This window comes from Danio rerio, chromosome 13 (genome assembly GCF_049306965.1).
Source record: "Danio rerio strain Tuebingen ecotype United States chromosome 13, GRCz12tu, whole genome shotgun sequence".
Classification (NCBI taxonomy): Eukaryota; Metazoa; Chordata; class Actinopteri; order Cypriniformes; family Danionidae; genus Danio; species Danio rerio.
In genome coordinates this window covers 14,072,501-14,090,000 of record NC_133188.1, presented here as the reverse complement: position 1 = coordinate 14,090,000, position 17,500 = coordinate 14,072,501, and the positions used below count along the sequence as shown (strand labels likewise).

The 17,500-nt window shown below is 36.8% G+C and overlaps 2 protein-coding genes across 3 annotated transcripts in view; both read right to left on the bottom strand.

The window, feature by feature from the left end:
* Window positions 1–2,546: 2,546 nt before the first annotated feature.
* Window positions 2,547–5,202, bottom strand: cfd (complement factor D (adipsin)). Its single transcript, NM_001020532.1, has 5 exons — window positions 5,122–5,202; window positions 4,861–5,005; window positions 4,558–4,699; window positions 2,899–3,159; window positions 2,547–2,819 (listed from the first exon to the last, which is right to left on the bottom strand). The coding sequence occupies exons 1-5, from the start codon at window positions 5,171–5,173 to the stop codon at window positions 2,670–2,672; spliced, it is 750 nt and encodes a 249-aa protein (NP_001018368.1). The 5' UTR covers window positions 5,174–5,202; the 3' UTR covers window positions 2,547–2,669.
* Window positions 5,203–13,678: 8,476 nt separating this feature from the next.
* Window positions 13,679–17,500, bottom strand: part of pimr48 (Pim proto-oncogene, serine/threonine kinase, related 48) — a 4,681-nt gene continuing 859 nt past the window's right edge. Inside the window, exons 2-8 of one of the 2 annotated variants that reach the window (XM_073920760.1) lie at window positions 17,084–17,320; window positions 16,909–16,991; window positions 16,759–16,809; window positions 16,310–16,682; window positions 16,010–16,189; window positions 15,827–15,922; window positions 14,375–15,731 (exon numbers count right to left, since the gene is read on the bottom strand). In XM_073920760.1, the coding sequence (XP_073776861.1) occupies window positions 15,831–15,922; window positions 16,010–16,189; window positions 16,310–16,682; window positions 16,759–16,809; window positions 16,909–16,991; window positions 17,084–17,320 (1,016 nt within the window). In that variant the 3' untranslated portion in view covers window positions 14,375–15,731; window positions 15,827–15,830. Of the gene's footprint in view, window positions 15,732–15,826; window positions 15,923–16,009; window positions 16,190–16,309; window positions 16,683–16,758; window positions 16,810–16,908; window positions 16,992–17,083; window positions 17,321–17,500 lie in introns of both variants that reach the window. The other variant, XM_073920759.1, reaches the window with a different exon arrangement.

Below are 17,500 nucleotides of genomic sequence, written 5' to 3'. Positions count from 1 at the left end.
CTAGGACAGCTGGACAGGACTATGGAAGGTCCTTAACTTATCAGCAGGACCATCATCTGCTCCTTTGTGCAAGGAGGAACAGGTTGACCACTGCCAGAGCCTTACAGAATGACATCTAGCATATCACTAGTATTAATGTCTCAGTAATAACTAGCAGAAACAGACTTTATAAGGGTAGCCGAAGGGCCTGTGCTCACTTCCTGTCGAGCTTGTACATGGAGGTAAATCGGTAAATGATTTACCTTTATACTTGAATAGTATTTGCTAGTGAAGGCCAGAATAGCAGTTCTGTCATCGTTTGCGCCCTGTGCTTTTCACAGATGAGATTTCACAGGTTTATCATGAACACAAAGGCAGACGTTAAAGGGTCTGTAAAAGCTGTGAACAATAAGACAATAATGACTATTATCAGGTTTATCAGGTAAAGCCATAAAAACTACTGACAGCTATTCTGAGTATAGGCTGACTGGGGTGTCCTTGAATTCAGCTCTCTGTATGTTTATAATTTCCAGGCTATACGTTAAATGATGTAGCATCCTTTCATTCCTAACACATTACCCAGTCCGTATAGTATAAATTCCCAGTACAATATTTTTCCCCATTGAGATCGGATGTGCTGTAAAAGTGTTCCTTGTTTTTGAGTAATGTTTTTGAGCAGTGTAATATGATATAAGATGCAATGTAAATTTCATTATAGGATGAAAAAGGAAGGTATATTTGGTTGTCTAATTAATTTATGTATTTTTATTTACTTTTTTTTAGAAATGAAAGTTTTAATTGAAGTTATAGCAGGATACTACATAATTCATAATAATTATCTCCTTAGTACGGAGGCCGAGAGAGCTTAACACGCTGCAATTTAAGAAAGCACATGCAATTACAAAAAACACCAGCAAATAAAGAAATGATTTTCATCAATTTGACAGCACACGTGTTGCAAATTCTCACACACACACAACTGAAGAAACATGCAGCAATTAGTCACAACACAAAAAACAAAAAAAAAAGCTCAGCAATTAGTCACAACAAAAACAACTTAAGAAACGTGCTGCAATTAGTCACAACACTTGCAAATATCCACTTAACAAAACAGAAATGTTTCAAGGGGACCCAAAACCCCGACGGACCCTGCTAAAACATTGGATGTGTTATGTCGTGTGATCAGGATATTAAAATAAACGAAAAACAACTCCCCTTTCAAAGACCATCAATCACTTCACTGAGCAACAGTCACGGCATAATAACACATCCATATCTCAGTCAGCAGGGTCGGTCATGGTTTTGGGTCCCCTTGAAATATTTCAGTTGTGTTTCGTAGATATTTGCAATTCATTCATTCATTCATTTTCTGCTTAGTCCTCCTATTAATCTAGGGTCACAACAGCGAAATGAACCGCCACCTCATCCAGCATATGCTTTTTTAGGCAGTGAATGCCCTTCCAACTGCAACCCATCACTGAGAAACATCCATGCACACTCATACACACACATACACTACGGACGATTTAGTCTACCCAATTTACCTATACCACATGTCTTTGAAATTGTGGGGGAAATTTGAGCACCCGGAGGAAACCCACGCGAACACAGGGAGAACATGCAAACTTCACACAGAAACGCCAACTGACCCTGCCAAGGCTCGAACCAGCAACTTTCTTGCTGCGAGGGGAACGTGCTATCCACTTCTCCACCATGCAGCCTCGATATTTGCAATTGTCGTGACTTATTGCAGCACGTTTCTTAAGTTGTTTGTGTTGTGACTAATTGCTGTGTGTTTCTTCAGTTGTTTGTGTTGTGAGAATTTGTAACACGTGTGCTGTCAAATTGATAATGATTGTTACTTAATTTGCTGGCGTTTTTTTGTAATTGCATGTGCTTTCTTAAACTGCAGCACGTTAAGCTCTCTCGGCCACCGTACCTTAGCCTATAACAACAAAACGTACCATATAAGTTCATCTAAACAATCTCTTTCAGGGTCCACAGGTGATGTAGTGGTTAATAGTTGTCAAAACGAGAACCACACTGAGATCTTTTTCAATGCTTTCTTTGCTAATTTGTGTGTTTTTTTTAGTTTTTTTTTTTTAGCTCTAATGAGTTAAAAACTTTGAGATGTTCTGTGCCACAATATGCACATCATAACACTAAGCCCAACTCAAGTTATTTCACGGACAACACTGAAGGTTAGCTGCTAAAATGTAGATACAGTGTGTCTAAAAATCTATATTGTCCATAAAAACAAAATATCAAAGTCAGCTATTGTTAGTTAAATAAGCATTCATCAATAAGCAAGAAAATACTCAAGAGCAGCACAGCTATTTGCTAATTCTTCTGTCATAAACATGTGAGCAATATCTCCTATACAATATTTTACCTTGAGGCAGTTTGCAGTGAGCACCAAAGTAATTTCTTTAATATTTCTAAAGTATATATTTAATTAAACACATATTAGACATACACTTAATTAGAATACTGAACATTGTGTTGGTGGTTAGCATACATTTAAAACAAGTAAAATGGCATAAACACAACAATCACAACAACAGTAATTTAGATAAATGTAGAAAAGCGTTTATTATTGTAGCATTAAACAAGATGCACAGATGTACCTATGAAAATATACATAGATATAAAAAGGATTCCACCACATTTTATTTGATTCTTTTTACTTTTTACTTAGTAGTTGTAGTATCAATCCAACTAGCGTAGTGGGAAATGATTGTGTAGAGTCCAGGCTTTCTGGAGGAGCCACATTTCTTCCCTCCATTAGACGTTATTCCGACAACAATGCCTCTGTATAAAAGAGGACCGCCGGAGTCCCCCTATTATGACAAAAACAGAAGAATAGAGTCAACCATCATGTCAATTTGTGCCTTATAAACCACTGCAACAAAAACTTACATCACAGGTGTCCTTTCTTTTGTCTGCAGCACAGAGCATGTTGCTGGTAAACTTCTCTCCATAGAAGTCAGCACGGCCACAGCGCCATCGCTCCATTACTGGGATACTGAGCTCATGAAGTTTGTCAGGTCGTCCTCCCATGTTGTTCAATGAGCCCCAACCAGCCGTTTCTACAACAGCAGCTTCTTTAGGGTCAGCCGTCTCATCACGCTGGAATTTCACTGGTTTGACTGCATCGCTCTGAGTGACTGGCTTATCCAACTGTCAAAACAATAGCATCTAGTTTATGACTATGGCTGTTTGCTGCTGATAATAGTTTATCACATATCATAAAATATACAGAATTATAATGTCTCCAGTTACTGCAGATACTGTATGGTCAAGAGTTTGATTCTAAAGGAATGCATAAACAAACATACCAATGCAATCTCACGGCAATTTGTAACTTTTTGATTTAGTGGCTAATTCGTATGAATTCACACGATCTAATTCGTACAATTTAGAACGATTTGCTCATCACCCAATGACGGTTGGGGTTAGGGGTGGGGTTGGGTGCCACACCTCCTTTTTAAAATCGTACATTTTCATATGATTGAACTCCACTAAACTGACAAAACGTAAAATACTTACGTTTCCTCGTCAGATCAGGCTGGACATACAGTATTATCTTAAATGTTTGTACGTCACAATGGATTAAAGCCTCTGAAAAAAGTCACGTCTCGTCTTCAGTTTTAGGCTCAGGTGCGCTTTTCACTCACACTACAAGCGTGAGCCCAAGTGAACCACTTTTTGGCACACCTCTTCCAACTGGGCTAGGGCCGGCCAAGTAAACCGCGCCTGAGACCGATTCAAAGCACTTCTATAACGATCAGGGAAATGGGCTTGGGCATGGTTCAGATAGCATAGTGTTAGTTAGCCCTAAATGTATACAAAAACAGTTTTGGATAGTAACTGATCATATAAAATCTGACATAATCGGATTCCAAAAATGAAGTGCTTGTATTTAGATTATAGATATGTAGTAATGTCAGATCAGTCAGACAGCAGTTACTTTTTTATTGGTTACTTATTATTTAAACAGTAAATTATTAATGTTTTAAATATTTTAAACTGCTTAAATTTTTATTACTTTTTTCATCATGATTATTTTACAGTGACTTGCAGACAAACATACATGCATTAAATTTTCCTTACTGGTTTTTCTTTTGTTATTCGCTAAATATTAAAACAGCTGCTCAAACAAAATAAAGAGGCCACTTGGAGTTACATTATGTTGTTTAAGTATTCTCTTTATTTATTTTGAGCAGTGTTTTTATTTTACATTTGTATTATTTCAATTAAAAACCCAGTATATGGAAACCCTTTAATATAATATGACATTTACTGCACTTCACACTATTGCTAAGAATTCAAATATAATATATTTTCTTGTATTATATGTCAGCATGGTACAAAACAATCTTCACATCTATGTCATGAAAGACTTTGTTCAAAAGTCATCTAAAAGTAATTAAGTAGTCTGATTAGATTTTTCAAAATGAGTAAACCAGAAGGTTACATTACTTACTACAATGTATGACATTTTTGTAAACAATTAGTATCAACCCCAGTACTATACACAGATTGATTTTTAGCTTCATGATAGATAACAGCATGTACCTTAATCAGGGCAATGTCATTGTCATAGTTGCTAATGCTGAAATCAGGATGGTTGTATACTTCAGCATCAAAAGTTTGCTTTGTGTCCTCGGCTCCAGACAACGAGTGAGCACCCAAAACAACCTTAACACCAGATGTCCTCCTGCAACAGACATAAAAAAAGTAATTAAAAAAGTAAAAAACAAAAATAAATCACAGCATGACCAAAACTGTGACGTATTCACAATCACAACTGATATCATTTACAACATTTTTGCATTGCAGAGCTATAAGAAAGCTTAGTTGCACTGTTATGCTTCATACCCATCCTGAAAGCAATGTGCAGCACTCATGACCCACTGACTGGAGATCAGAAAGCCACCACATTCATGTTTTCCATTCCACTGAACTGAAGCCATGTACGGGCGAGAGTGTGCTTTAGCCTCTTGCCCTCCCGTGATACAGTCACCTGCACATACACGTAATAACTTTCAATTTAAATTAAACAACATGCTAACACATAGTAACAGAAATCCATACCCTGTACCAAACATAATCAAAAGCACTGATTTGAATATTGCTCACCAGTATGAAATGCTGCATAGAACAGCACAGAGAAGAAAATCAGCCTGTTCATTGTGAACAATTGTTGTCTACTTCAAGACTGAAGACCACTGAGTCTGCTGTGCTTTATATAATGGGCAAAAAGTGGAGACAGGCGGAGGGGGTGTGTGTGCGAGTGGGTGTTGTTCAGTTCACTCTCTCCAGTGAAACGCCAGACAGAAAACAGGAATATGCCATAAATCTTCTTCTACCATAAATATTATCTTATCTTTTACATCTGCTCTGTATCTGTTTCACTTTTCCGTTCTCATAAAAGTTTCCTTTACTTTAATGTCTTTTGTTATTTTCAAAGAGGGAGCATTACATGTTTGTACAGAGTAAAAATGTAAGAAAACAGAGCATACTTTAATAAGAGCTCTTAAATTCTTTCCAAGGAAAAACAACTCTAGATTAAATTAATCTGAACATTTGAAGAAAGGCATTTGCAACATCACTGTGTTATTACTATTATTCATTCAGATAAACAGTGGTCCTTTTCCCAGAAGACGTACTTAATCTGTACTCTGAGAGAAATGATAATAACCAGAGCTAATAGGAGAAATATTACATAATTAGTTCAATAAGACTGCAAAGAAAGGAGTCTTCTGCACCATGTAATGCATGAGAAATTTGCCTTTTGTTTACATTGTCTATGTGTTTTGATGTCTCTGAGCACTTCAGTTTTGTATTTGACAGCTCAGTCAGTTGGCACTGAACAAATTAGAACTTCACTTGCCAGAACTTGGCAGCATGCTACACAACTGAAACCACCTCCTGGAATGGGGAATTCCTGCACTGTAAAACCTAAAAAGTTAACGCAACTCACACCGATTGCTACAAACCATTTGAGTAAAAAAACTAATCTATTTGAGTACTGTGAACTTACTCCATTTATGTTTAAGTAATAAAGTATTTAATTAACTTATTACCTTCTACACTGAGTTCAAAACTCTTTTCAAATGAGTAGAATTACTCATGTTCTCCATCAAGTCACCGTTCAACTGGAATTTGCTTAAGGGGTATTTGATAGAAGTTCTGTTTCATCTCTGCTTCTGTTCTGACTAAAGTTGACTTTATTCCCTGTCTGGTTCAGAAAGAAAGACTTCAGACATATAAATACAAATATTTTTTTAGATTCCTATATTGCTGGACTCATCCATCCCTATTTATTACAGGGCTGCTATTGGTTCTAATTTGTCTGTAAAGAAGAATGGATCCCTAAATTCCAGGATGGACCACAGGGGCTTGAATTATTATTATTAATATTATTATTATTATTAATATTATTATTATTATTATAACCTTTATTTTACCAGGAAAGACACATTGAGATTTAAAATCTCTTTTACAAGATTGTCAAGATTAGGCAGCATACAAAAAACAATTACCACTTAACATGAATCACACTGACAAACTATTCAAAACATCTACAAACCTGTTTCAATTTCTAAATCTTATATAGTCTTTTTAAAAGCATGTAGTGAAATCAATTTTTTAAACTGCAATTGTGTTTGCAGATTATTCCATGCAAAAGGTGCTGCGTACTTAAAAGCCTCTTTTCCCATCTCAGTCCGCACATTAGGAACTGACAGTAAATAAATATCCTGTGACCAGAGACCATATAAGAACAGACTTTTTACAAATGTAATTCTGTTGATATGATGGGAGTAAACCCAGTGTAGATTTGTAAACTAGGATATATGACAATGCTTAAGCCTACGAATGGACAAAGCAGAGCAACCTACCCTCAAGCACACAATGAAGAGTTAGGGATTTAAAATTAGTTATAAATCTTAGTGCACTATGGTAAACAGTATCCAATGCATTCAGACTTTGAGACGAAGCATGCATGTAGATAACATCACCGTAATCCAATATCGACATAAATGTTGCATCAACCAGCTTCTTTTTAGCATCAAAAGAAAGGCAGTTCTTAATTCTAAAATAGAAGCCTAAAATCACTTTTAAGTTTTTCACCAATTGCTAAATGTGAGAACTAAAATAAAGTGTATTATTAATTAAAACTCCAAGATATTTGTACTGATATTTGAATGTTGTAAAAAAAAAAAAAAACTCTACATTTCATGTACTCTGCCTATGATTTACTGCAGGAAGCCAGGGTCTTCACAATGATATTGTGTGGGTTGGTCCAACAACCCTTTTGGTCTGACTAATGCCTCAGTTGTCTTCCATGCTCTGGTTAATTGGTTTATCTTTGTGTGCATGTCTGCTAGATCTTACCATGGCTGCAGTAGAATGCTTTTTGTCATGGTGGAGAAGTGTGAGTTATACTCTAATCGTTTATGTTCCTGTGTGTCATCTCAGCATATGTGGTAGAAGCTGACCTTTTAAGGTACGCATTGTCTTCAAGTGGACAATCCCCAACACCTGTAAGGCCCTGCAGCAGTTTCTGAGGGTTGCCAATGTCTAAAACTGTTTAATTAGGAACTAATGCAACTTTTTTTTAATGCAAAAGTTTTTTTTTAGCTTTCAGCTCACCTCCTTTAAGGTAATGTTCAACTGGATTTTCAGGCTAATGGGTATTTAAAAAAAAAAAATCCTATTTCATCTCTGTTGCTGTTCTTTCCATTCCAGATCAATGTCAAACTTCCACAGGAAAATTCATTGTTGAGGTGGATGCTGCAGGTAGGTAAGGGTGTCAGGGGGGCAAAGATGTGCTTTTCCTGTCATAAAAAAAGGTAATCCAGGTTTTAGTCTGAAAGTATCACATGAACTTGAGTTTATCCATTCAGCCACAAGGTTAAATTAACACCAGGCCTACTGGGCACCTATTGGGCCAGTTTAACTCTCTCATACCTGCTCAGATCGGGGAAAGTGAAACCTCATGCTCTGTCTCACCTGCTTAAAGCCCCTGGGGAGAGGACTCTAAGGGCAGAGGGTACTATTTTGTTTCATCTACACTGGACCCTTAAGACATCCAGTGGGACCCCTTGTTCAAGTTTGAAGGAGAAAGGCTAGATTCAGACTTAGGACATTCTGGACACATTCCGGACCCTGCCTTGACAGAAAACTTTCATTGTTGATAAGGTAGGACTCTCCATGGCTCACCAGGAAGCAACCTTGGGGAGGAGCTATTGCCAAGTCTCTAGTCTGATTTGCTTGGTTTGTCTTTCCTGATCATTATCTATGGTATCTATGAATCATTTTAACTTTGTTTGCTTTAATGTAATTTTTTTTTAACTTTTCTTGTATCTCGTAATCTTATTCATTACAGGTATATCACCACAACTCCGTTCCCCTCACCTGTTATCTTCCTTATTGGTCTATTTATTTTGTTTATGTCTTCTGTGTTGAGCCAGCTCATTGTGTTTGCATGATAAACAACAAATGTCAAGCTGAACTGTATTTGTGAGGAGGCAGTCATGTTTCTTGTAATCTTGCTAATGTCAATTAAATTGGTTATCAGGCATTTTTAAAGAAGTCTTACCAAGGGATTAGTCGGCACATGTTGGGTGCGCATTACGCAACACATGATATTGCTCAATACTCTCCTCAAAAGACCATGTAAGTTAGACATGGTAGATATTGCAACACTGATGGATCTGTTTAATGTGATACTTATTTAATGTAGATATTTTTCTAATGTTGTTTTAATCAATTCACTTCATTTGGAAATATTTTTCAGAAAACTGTTCTTTTAAATATTTAGATGTTTTCTCAGTCTAGGTTCCAAATGGGATTTTTTTTGTATTTATCAAAATAAAGAAATGAACAAATTATTAAATGCATAATTGAATGAATGAATGAATGAAAGAATGAATGCATAAATTAATGAATGATTGAATAGTTCAGAAAAATTGTTCTGTACATTTCAGTAATAAAGGACAAAATGTTTAAAATATTTAGCCTCTTCACTGAACCATGTATACCAACCCTTATTTTTTTGCGATCATGCAAATTTGAATAAATAAATACATCATCACCGAAATTACCAATAATCAAGCAATGTCACGCAGCTTACAGCATGAGTGGAGCTAATACTCCTTTGAATCAATAAATAAAAGAAACAAAATAGAAAAGGGATTTTTTTGGTATGCAGATAATGATCAAACTCTCTGAAACATGTCTGAAGTTGTCAGATTATTTGATAACATTTTGTGGAAGCTTGCAGCTACAGAGCTGTTCATTCTGGTTCTAGAGTTTCCAGCCCAGGGTCATTGAAAATACAGTACATGCTTCAACCAGCATTTTTGCAAAATGTTAAATATTGTTCCAGGAATGGTCATTGAAAATACAGTACATGCTTCAACCAGCATTTTTGCAAAATGTTAAATATTGTTCCAGGAATGTTTCAGATGACAAATCCACTAGAGAGCACTGTCTACTTTTGTGCAAATCTACATGAAGTTACTTTACGTGTAGTGTACATTTCAGATACATGTCCTTCTTGAACAGGCCTGTGACAACCTCATTGTACAGATCACCAGGGAACCTCTGACCTAATCCTTTCATAAAGCCAAATAATTGTTTTCACAAGCAGACTTTCAACTATTTCTCTGGGTTTGATCATGAGAGCTCTCCATCACAAGTACAACACTGCACAAAGTGAACTATCGAGTAAACCGACCATGGAGTTTTGTTTGTTTGCCAGATTGGCAGCCAAAATCTCCCATTATGTAATACAACAAACTTTCACCTTTTACGATTATTTATGTGCAGAGAGGCTAGTTTTATTTTTTATATATACTTAAGACATTTACATTTATTTATAGACCTTTTTCTTGGAACGTAAAATTACCAATTATGCTTTCCGTGCGTGCGCAAGGAGAATGCTAAGAACTTCCGGTTGGCAGCTGATGCGAGTAAACAGACAGCTTTGAAACGATAGTTTTAATCTATTTTAACTACTTTTATCATCTTTTCTTCGTTTTATCAAAGAAATGCGATTTAATATGATGGAAAACAGCTGCTGTGAGGCATTTTCCCCTCGTTGTCATATGGCATTTTCTGCCGTTTAAATGAAGCCTCGTCATCGCTAAAGTCAACAGTTTCTCTTTCTGTCAAATAAATAATTAACCCAAACAAATGTTGCTCACCAAAATGTTTGACACACACACATACAGTAGCCTATACTGTCGCACTGACACACTGATTTAATAACTGTGACAGTGAAAATATAGGCTATAGTCATTTCCAAATGACAGAAAAATACAAACCATGGTAAAAACAACACACAAAATGAAACATAAACGGCTCGCGATTAGAATGAACAGCAAATCAGCCAGCGGAGTATCAATAACAGACTTTTATTGGTCATTTTGTAAATTGCATGACTTACCTTTTAAGTTTCATGCCAGTAATCTGGTTTATTCTATAATGCAGTGAAGTATTGCATGTGTGTGTGTGTGTGTGTACTGAAGCTGACAGGCCGGGAACACACACACACACACACACACACACACACACACTGTATTTCCGACGGCAGACACGTGAACTATGAAAACTTTTTTCTCGTATTTTTGACGCGCTTGAACCACATCTGACAGATTATAACGGGTTTAACAGATACATTTCTAAGTTGTGTGTCACAAAAACACTGTGTAATCTATTAAAAACGCTTCAAACCCATTTTTGGAGCGCAATTTACCTATTCTATATGCTGTAAACAGAAGTTCAAACCATTCTACCGGAGGACGCTGGTCGCTATGGAGCCCTCAATGCATCAGCCAAAAAAAAGGTCTATTACAAGTGAGAGGTAAATAATTACAATTTTAATAGTTCTTTCAGACATTGTTTAGTAAAGTACAGAAAGGGTTCAATAACAATTGAAAGCATTGAGAATTTGTTTTTCAGAAGGAAAATTATAAGCGGTTCGTTATTTTGGATGAGGTTAGAAAGATCAAGTGACAATCAGGGAACAGTGAATGAGAAGGTTCTGGAAAGAGATTTTCCATGATGGTACCATGATGATTACTGATAAAATTTAGTCTTCTGGCAGCCTGGGGCAGGAAGATAAACAAAGGTATGCTTTTGGATCTTGTTGAAAATCAGCATTTTTTATTGCACACAATGAAAATCTAGCCAGAAAAGTGTTCCCACAGTTCAGCGTACAAATGACCTGGATGTAAAGGAATAGTTCACCCAAAAAATAAAAATGTCCTCATGTAGTTTTAAACCTTTTTGGCTTTATTTCTTCTTTTGAACACAAAATTACATTTCTGAGAGCATTTACTCACCCCTCACCTCTACGTTTCTTTCTTCTGTTGAGCACAAAACAAGTCAATGTAAAAAATGCTGGTTGATGGTAACCATTGAGATCTACATACAGTTGAAGTCAGAATTATTAGCCCCCCTGTGTATTTTCCCCCGTCCCCCGATTGACTAAGAAAATATATTTTTTTCAGCACATTTCTAAACATAATAGTTTTAATAACTCATTTCTGAAAACTGATTTCTTTTATCTTTGCCAAGTGTCATTTTTCAAGACACTTCTATACAGCTTAAAGTGACATTTATAAGCTTAACTAGGTTAATTAGCTTAACTAGGCAGGTTAAGGTAATTATTTTATAACGATGGTTTGTTCTGTAGAAGAAAAACAAAATAGCTTAAAGAGGCTAATATTTTTTACCTTAAAATGGTGTTTAAAAATTAAAAAAACAGCTTTTATTCAAGCCAAAACAAAACAAAGAAAATAAAAAAATAAAAAAAATTCAAAGGGGGGCTAATAATTCAACTTCAACTGTATATACTATATAGGAAAAAATACTATGGAGGTCAGAGGTTACCATTAACCACTATTGTTCACACTGACTTGATAATATTAAAGACTAATATTAGAGCACAAATGCCTTTTTTATTTATAATTAAAGCTGCAAGAATTGTTGAAAGGGTTCATCGCCACCCAGTGGCCTTAAAATAACAGTGAACAGGGGGCAATATTCATTTAAGGGAATGGTTTAACCAAAAAAAAAAAAAAAAAAAATTATATATATATATATATATATATATATATATATATATATATATATATATATATATATATATATATATATATATATATATATATATATATATATGCCATCATTTACTCATCAAACTAAGATAAAGACATGAACAGAAAGAAAGATTTACTAAAGAATGTAGGGTAAAAAACATCCATAATATAATAACATTCTTCACAAAATCTTTCTGTTTTCTGTTCAACTGAAGAAGGAAAGTCATAAAAGTTTAGATTCAGTTGAGTGAGTAAATGATGAAGGAATTTTTTATTTTGGGATGAACTATCACTTTAAATAGTAGAGAGAACGGTACACTCTCAGAAAAAAAGGTACACAGTGGTACAAATAATGCTCCTTAAGGAACAGTTTTGTACCTTTGAAAAATTTGTACCTTATTTGGTACAGAAAAGACCTCTTATGATTCTGTTCTGTACTTTTTATGGTACAACTGAAATGAAGGTACACAATTGTTCTTATAAAGAAGGTACATAAGTGTTGGACAACTCCTTTATTACAATATCTAATAAAATAAATATGACTGAAAAGATCTCCCTGTGTTCACTTGGGTTTCCACCGGGTGCTCCGGTTTCCCACACAGTCCAAAGACATGGTACAGGTGAATTGGGTAGGCTAAATTGTCCGTAGTGTATGAGTGTGTGTGTGTGTGTGGATGTTTCCCAGAGATGGGTTGCGGCTGGAAGGGCATCCGCTGCGTAAAAATGTGCTGGATAAGTTGACGGTTCATTCCGCTGTGGCATAAAGGCATTTTTAATAAACATTTTAGTAAGCATTTTCCGATAATTACATTTTCATTATTGATATCCGCACCTTTTGGCGTTTGCTTTCCTATATGCATGTGAGCTGGCAAAAGTCCTGCATATGCAAAGTTTTCATGCAGACATTTTAGTATTGTAAAACAAATCAAACATTGTGCATATCTCATTACAGTACTTTTGCATAATTATGTTTTGATTTTAAAATTAAATAAATTCAATGAACTTTTAAGTGATTACAAAGGTATTGGAGAAAACAAAAGGAGAAAAGGGTGTTTTATATTGAACATGGGAGAATGTGTTTCTGTAACATTTTTGTGAAAGGTGTTGTGAAATGTTTAGCTAAAAAGATTTTTTAGATTATTTATTGTAAATAGAAAAGGTGTGTTTACACACAAAGAAACTTTAAAAAAAATTGATGTTTTATATTTACTGAAAATAAATTGATGCATTTTGGATAAAGGAAAATGTATCTGTAGTTTTTAAAAACCAAAGGTACATTTTGGTTCCCCATGATACAAATCATGTCCTTAAAGGTATAAAGTGCAATGGAACAAATTAGTTTCTTTGTCTTAAGGCACAATTCTGTTCCATTAAAAGGTCCTGCCCCATTGACAAGGGTTTGTTTTTACCTTCTTTGGTACAACATTGTACCATTTCTTCTGAGAGTGTAGAATATAAGAATATGTATAAAATAATTGCCAGTAGGTGACGCTATGGCTATAACTGAATATTGTAGATATAGTTACATGTAGATCTGATAAGATCAGTTATTTTTGTTGTTGAATAGGGTATTTTTGTTTGTTGGTGTTTTAAAAAATGTTGCTGCATATTTTTCTGAAAACTTTTCCTGGAAATTAAAAGATTGGCAAGCGGCAGGTTTTGAAAGCATATTTGATCCAAATGAAAAATTGCCCTCATTTACTCTCCCTTCACTTTACAACTATGGAAGTCAATGATTACATGTATTTTACTTACTTTGAAATATATTATTTTGTGTTCAACAGAATAAAGAAACTGATACAACCACTTAAGGGAGAGTAAAAAGTGAGTAATTTTTGTATTTTTTTGGGGTGAACTATCCCATTAAAAAGTTTTGTTTCCGCTATGCTGTTGTCTAGTGAACGATGTAGATAAACGTATTGCTGTTCAATATGAAATGGTTGAGCACTTTTTATGTCATCTCTGTTCTTTAAAAATTAATGAAGCCTATAAGCATGTTTTTATTTCTCTTTTTTTATAAAAACAAATAATAAACATGTTTTTAAAATTACAGTATTTTTTATCTTTCATTAAAGCTACTTTTACTTCTGATAAATTTAATGTGTTCTGAATGAATTAAAGTATTTCAGAAGGGGATTTTTAAGGGTTCTACATCACAGTTTCCACAAAAAAATTTTCAACAAAGATTATAATATTAAGCAACGGTTCATGATTATCAATTCAATACACAGATTCTAATCATTGGGTCACCTAAATGAATAAAACAAAACCATTAAACTTGGATTGTAAACATTTTATTTTAATTGTTAATATTTGAAAAAAATCTGTCTCAGTGCAAGCTGTAGATTGAAGGGTATCAGCACACCAACTGGACTCAATGTCATCCGGAGCTTCCAGGGTGTCTGTTCTCCTACCTGACTAAATGCTGACCTAAGCTTCCAGGGCCGGAGGTTCCAGGGCCTCAGACAGACTCAGTGCAAACCAGAGCTTCAGAGGGGTCAGCACTCCAGTCAAACTCATTCTGGGCTGGAGCTTCTGGGGCACCAGCAATCCAGCTTCAGGGACCTTAGCAGTTCAGGCAGACTTGATGCAGACCAGAGCTACAGAGGCACCAGGAACACAATCAGTCACCCATGCAGCCTGGACCTTCATGGACCTCAGAAGCATCAGGAACACAGCCAGACACCATGCAGACTGGACCTTCATGGACCTCAGAAGCATCAGGAACACAGCCAGACAGCATGCAGATTGAACCTTTATTGGCCTCAGAGGAATCAGGAACACAGCCAAACACCATGCAGACTGTACAAAAACGTTTTGTTAATTTTTGACAGTATTGTACAGGATATAAATAACCTTGTTTTTATTTATTACTCTAGCTTACTTCTTATATCACATATTTGTTCCCAGTTTAAGAATACATTGTGCTAATTTGTACCGATTTAAACCAGCACTGCAGCACACCCCTACATTCTTAAAAGCGTAGTTTACACGATTTGAAATCTACACATCTGTTGACACCTACTGGATCTATTGGACTTTGACAAACTTTTCAGTATCTTATTGTTAACACTATATATGTAAATATACATACATGTCTGTTTTTGCAAATCTTAATATACATATAGCTTTCTAAACAATCTTTCATTGGGATCTTGTTTGCTACATTTATTAAGTTATTTCCAATAATAAAAGATTGTCTAATGCTTTGCTACATTAAAAATACAGGTTTACTGGACATTAAATGTAGGTTTGAACATTTATATTATTTTAATGAAAGCACAAAGAAACTGCTGTAATCAGGTATGAAATAAGTTTTATTGTTTGTTTTGTTTAACAGGATTGAACAAGATGTCAATAAGCTACATGTCTGTCACCACCTACAGGACATTTTTACATCTAAGACTTTTACAACCTTCTGATTTTCTTCTGACACTCTTTTCCTGCTGCTCTTCTGATTATTTAGTCTGTGCATCTGTTCTTCTCAAAGTGCTCTAGAAATGTCTCATTTGTCTACTGTACACTAGCTGGTGTATGTTTTGCTCCTGCAGCACCACTGAGAGCCACACAGACGCAGCAGAGGAAGTTCAGGATTAGGATCTGCTCTCCTCAGTTCCTTTGCCACTCCTGCTCTCCCTGCAAATCATTGACAGTGTTTATCTACACTGATCCTGACAATGCAATTCAAGCCATGACTGCTGCTTTAAGATGAGTGTAATGTCACTGGCCACCTGTTCAGTGCAACCAGGGATGGCGCTCAATATCATCTAAACTGGGTCGATCTGCTGGTGCTGTACTGAGACACCAGCGAATCAGGTGACGGCACTCTGTTACACACAACACACACTTCAGAACAACACACTTCTGCTCATTTACACACCGTCTCCATCTCTAAATGTGTCTGAATCTCTTACCTGTTGACAGCTTTCTAGTGAAGATCAGTCTGCTTTTGGACGTGACCCTCTGTGCGCCTCTGAAGGGGAAACGGTCACACAGGATGTTGTAGAGGGTCACTCCTACTGACCAGACTGTAGCTGGAGTCGCATTATAGCGATGTCTGCGCAACCACTCTGGAGGAGCGTATGCAGGAGTGCCTGAGAGACACAAGAAGAACACAAACATTCACTTAAAAAATACAGTCCAGTACAGACAATTACCCTTAGTCAATCATCACAAACATCCACAGAACGTTTCCTTCTGTAACACAAACCCACCAGCAAAGTATTTGTAGGCTGAGCGCTTCAGCAGATCTCCACAGCCAAAGTCCAGCAGCTTGATGTTCTGGGACTCTGTGGAGATCAGCAGGTTCTCTGGCTTGACGTCCCGGTGCAGGACGCCGCGGCTCTCGCAGTGTTTCAGCGCCGCGATCAGCTGCACCAGCACTTTCTTGGCCAGACGCTCGTCCAGACAGCCGTTCTCCTCACAGAAGCTCTGCAGATCTTGGCAAGGAGCCAGTCGTTCCAGGATCAGGACGTAGCGTCTGGGACGGTCAAACCAGTCCAGCAGCTGCAGGACACTGGGACAGGCAGGAGCTGAAGTGACGCGGGTCATCAATGCCACCTCCAGCGGCAGACGACCCTGACCGTCCTGAAGGACAAACACTTCATTATATGCAGGACTGAATGAAAGACGTAAAACACAACAGATTCACTCTGGAACTTACAACTTTCAGTCTGGTGTGCGTCCGGTCCTTAGACACGTACTTGATGGCCACCTGCACACAGAAGAAGCACAGTAAATCACACCTGCCTGATTTACGGACAGCAACATTTGTAAAGCATGTCTGAATGAAGAGGGGAAGAAAATGTCTTACTGGCAGTCCATCAGACCTGCGGATCCCAGCAAACACAGAGCCGAATCCACCTCGTCCCAGCAACGGGCCCTTCGCATACACGTCTGCAACACAGAAGAGCACAAGAAAACAAGAATATAGAGACAGATCATTTCATAACTGAGCCATAACATCTGGAAGAGGAGCGTGTGCTGACCTCTGCGAGAGCGTTTGGCTGGTGGTCTTCTGGACGAGGTGGACGCCGTTTGCTGGCTGCTGCTCCTCCTCTTCCTCTTCCTCTTCCTCTTCCTCTGGTCAGTGGACACAGAATCCGCCAACTCGGAAGACAGAGGAGCCAAATAACCAGGAAGCTCAGTGGTGCCATCACGTGTGTCTGCGTCCAGAGCTGATGTCTGGGTGAAAGCAACACTCCTGGATCTGGAGCGGCCTGAAGCTAAAATATAAACAACACACACAAACTCTGAATATCGATCATTAATAAACAGCACTCAATCTCACTAGTCTCATCATTTTACTTCATTTTTAACAACTGTCAGTCAGGACTTCCAGTAGATTTAAGGAATATTTTAAAGGATTAATATAGCATAATCATTTTCTTATTATTTAGCCAAAC

What these genes read in the sequence shown, in the direction of transcription:
- cfd (NM_001020532.1), bottom strand. Translation starts at nt 5,173, where the DNA reads ATGAACAGGCTGATTTTCTTCTCTGTGCTGTTCTATGCAGCATTTCAT. An exon ending in GCACATTGCTTTCAGGATGG is followed by an intron (nt 4,700 to 4,860) that starts GTATGAAGCATA and finishes TGTCTGTTGCAG; the next exon opens with GAGGACATCTGGTGTTAAGG. An exon ending in AAAGAAAGGACACCTGTGAT is followed by an intron (nt 2,820 to 2,898) that starts GTAAGTTTTTGT and finishes TTGTCATAATAG; the next exon opens with GGGGACTCCGGCGGTCCTCT.